Source organism: Dendrobium catenatum, unplaced genomic scaffold (assembly GCF_001605985.2).
Source record: "Dendrobium catenatum unplaced genomic scaffold, ASM160598v2 fragScaff_scaffold_672, whole genome shotgun sequence".
Taxonomy (NCBI): Eukaryota; Viridiplantae; Streptophyta; class Magnoliopsida; order Asparagales; family Orchidaceae; genus Dendrobium; species Dendrobium catenatum.
The window spans coordinates 226,541-228,770 of record NW_021319134.1 but is presented as its reverse complement, the minus strand read 5'-3'; the positions used below and the strand labels follow the sequence as shown (position 1 = coordinate 228,770).

General features: G+C 45.0%; 1 protein-coding gene across 1 annotated transcript; it reads right to left on the bottom strand.

Moving 5' to 3' along the window:
• Positions 1 to 277: 277 nt before the first annotated feature.
• LOC110100939 (21 kDa protein) lies at positions 278 to 1,149 on the bottom strand. The gene has a single exon (XM_020828663.2). The coding sequence runs from the start codon at positions 1,077 to 1,079 to the stop codon at positions 468 to 470; it is 612 nt and encodes a 203-aa protein (XP_020684322.1). The 5' UTR covers positions 1,080 to 1,149; the 3' UTR covers positions 278 to 467.
• Between the last annotated feature and the right edge of the window lie 1,081 nt (positions 1,150 to 2,230).

The window sequence follows — 2,230 nt, the reverse complement described above, 5'->3', positions numbered from 1 at the left end:
TTTCGCAATCACTTCTAACAAAATACTTCTTCCTAAGCAAACCCGAAAACTTTACTCCTCCAATGAAATTTACTCTAAAAATTAATTTAAGTTCATTATATTTATTATAATTCAATCATATATTTCTAAAATTACTCAATAAAATTTTAGAAAACTCTATTAGTTTATTTAAAATTAGTAAAATAAATAAATTTTAATTAAATTTGAACTAATTTTTCCCCTAAAGACACCTTCAGATTTCTTGAAGAACAGCAGCAGTACTCAATACTCATCAAGCACCATAAAAAAAACCCAAAACCTTATAATTACCTCCCACATAACATCAATATACAACTATATATAATATATTTCAACCCTAATTACCTCACAGGGTAATTAACTATCACAGATCCAACGAACATAAAAGGGCACTAACCAAGCACAGAGCAACATATTACCACCATTAACCAGAGCTGCAGATCAGTCAATCAGTTATTCGGATCCAGGCGGTTGATGAGCGCCAGCGCATTACTAGTAAGCCGGGTCACGTGCACGATGCGCCGGTGAATCTCCACCCGAGCGGCCGCGGCCGCGGCCGACTTGTCCTGCGAGAGACCATCAAGGCACGTGCTCTGATCCGTCATCGCGGCGCTCACCCACGTCTGTACGTTGCTGAGATGCCAACCGAATGATATGCTTCCGTAACGCCCCATATGCTCCATCTCCTTAACCGAGCGCTGCAGCCGATCCACCGAGTCGTCGATCGTCTCAACGCAGTCGCGCACAGCGCCGCCGTCGCGGGTTCTTCGATCTGTGGAGGACTTGGGGGTCGCCGACATTCGGTGAACGAAGGCGGAGGCGGCGAAGGCGCGGTCTGCGGATACTTTGAGGGCTGCGTGAGCTAGCTGGCGGGGGCTGCGGCGCTGAATCGCTGGGGTGTAGTTGAGGAGGCACTTCTCGCAGAGGTCGGGGTAGCGGGTTACCTTGCAGGAAGAACGGATGTATTCTACGGGAGCGGCTGCCGCGGTGCTGAAGGAGAGGGCGATCGTGATCGCCGTGGCTGCTGCGGCGGCGAGGGCCAAGACTTCGGATCTTTGCATCCTGCTTGTCTTCCTGATATTTTGGTTGGAATTTCTATGGTTAAAGGCTTGATGGGGTTTGATTAAATAGAAGAGGGGGAGGAGGACGGCATTTTTTTTTTTTTTTTTGAATTAGCTCAGCTAGCTTTTTTTTTTTTTTCCAAACAGCAGCAAATATATTAGATAATAAAATAGGGTTACAACAGCAAGATACAAAAAAGTAATAATAAACGATTACACCATCAAAGAAAAAAACCAAGCATAATAAAAAGGATAAAAACTACTAATATAAGGCTCAGTAAAAGGCCGAGGCTCCAAGCATCCTCGAAGTCGTGCAAGGACCATCCAGTTAGGTGAATAAAGCGCTGATCGGACCAAACCAACTTGAGGAAAACATCCAAGGTTGCCACTACCTAGACAAGGGGATACGAGCCCCAGCCACATCATAACCCTGCAAACCTCCAACCATCCAAATCCGACAGATTAGCAAACCCGAAAAGTTAGAAGAGAAAAAAAAAATTGAAACAGAATTATCTCCTTCTTCTGCCTCTACCACGAAATTTCCCACGAGATGCCACAGTGAGAGGTCTATCACGAACTAGCTTAAACTCGCTGCCAGGATCCGAGCCACCGCAAAAATCTGAATATGAATCAGATTCCGATTCATGTTCAGAAGAAAAGTGCATCCAATCACCATGGGATCGAACATCCATTCCTGAATTACCACCCAACTGGTACATCATAGCTTGCGAAGCCAATAAATTCACGAGCACATTAACAAGATTTTGAGAATTAACCAGCATTCCTTGCACATCCGACTGAACCACCCGTCCACACACCTCATTAGGAACCACAGACACAACAACATCCTGTAGCTGTTCACAATCATTTAGAGCACCCAAAACCGGCGACTCAACCAACCCACCAGAATCACTACTCTGTCTCGCTACAGAAACATCCGCAACATTCAAAATAGGCAATAGAGGGGCTTGGGATCCAACTGATCCAAAATAGGAGAAGAGCCCAAAACTGCACTAATTTGTGGCACCTGAATTGCAGTCGGGAGACCTCCGATCACCTCATCAGGCAACCCATTAGAATTAACACCACTCAACTGGATAGAAACGCCCTCAACAACAGGGGAAAAAGACGGAGAAACAACAGTCGGTAAA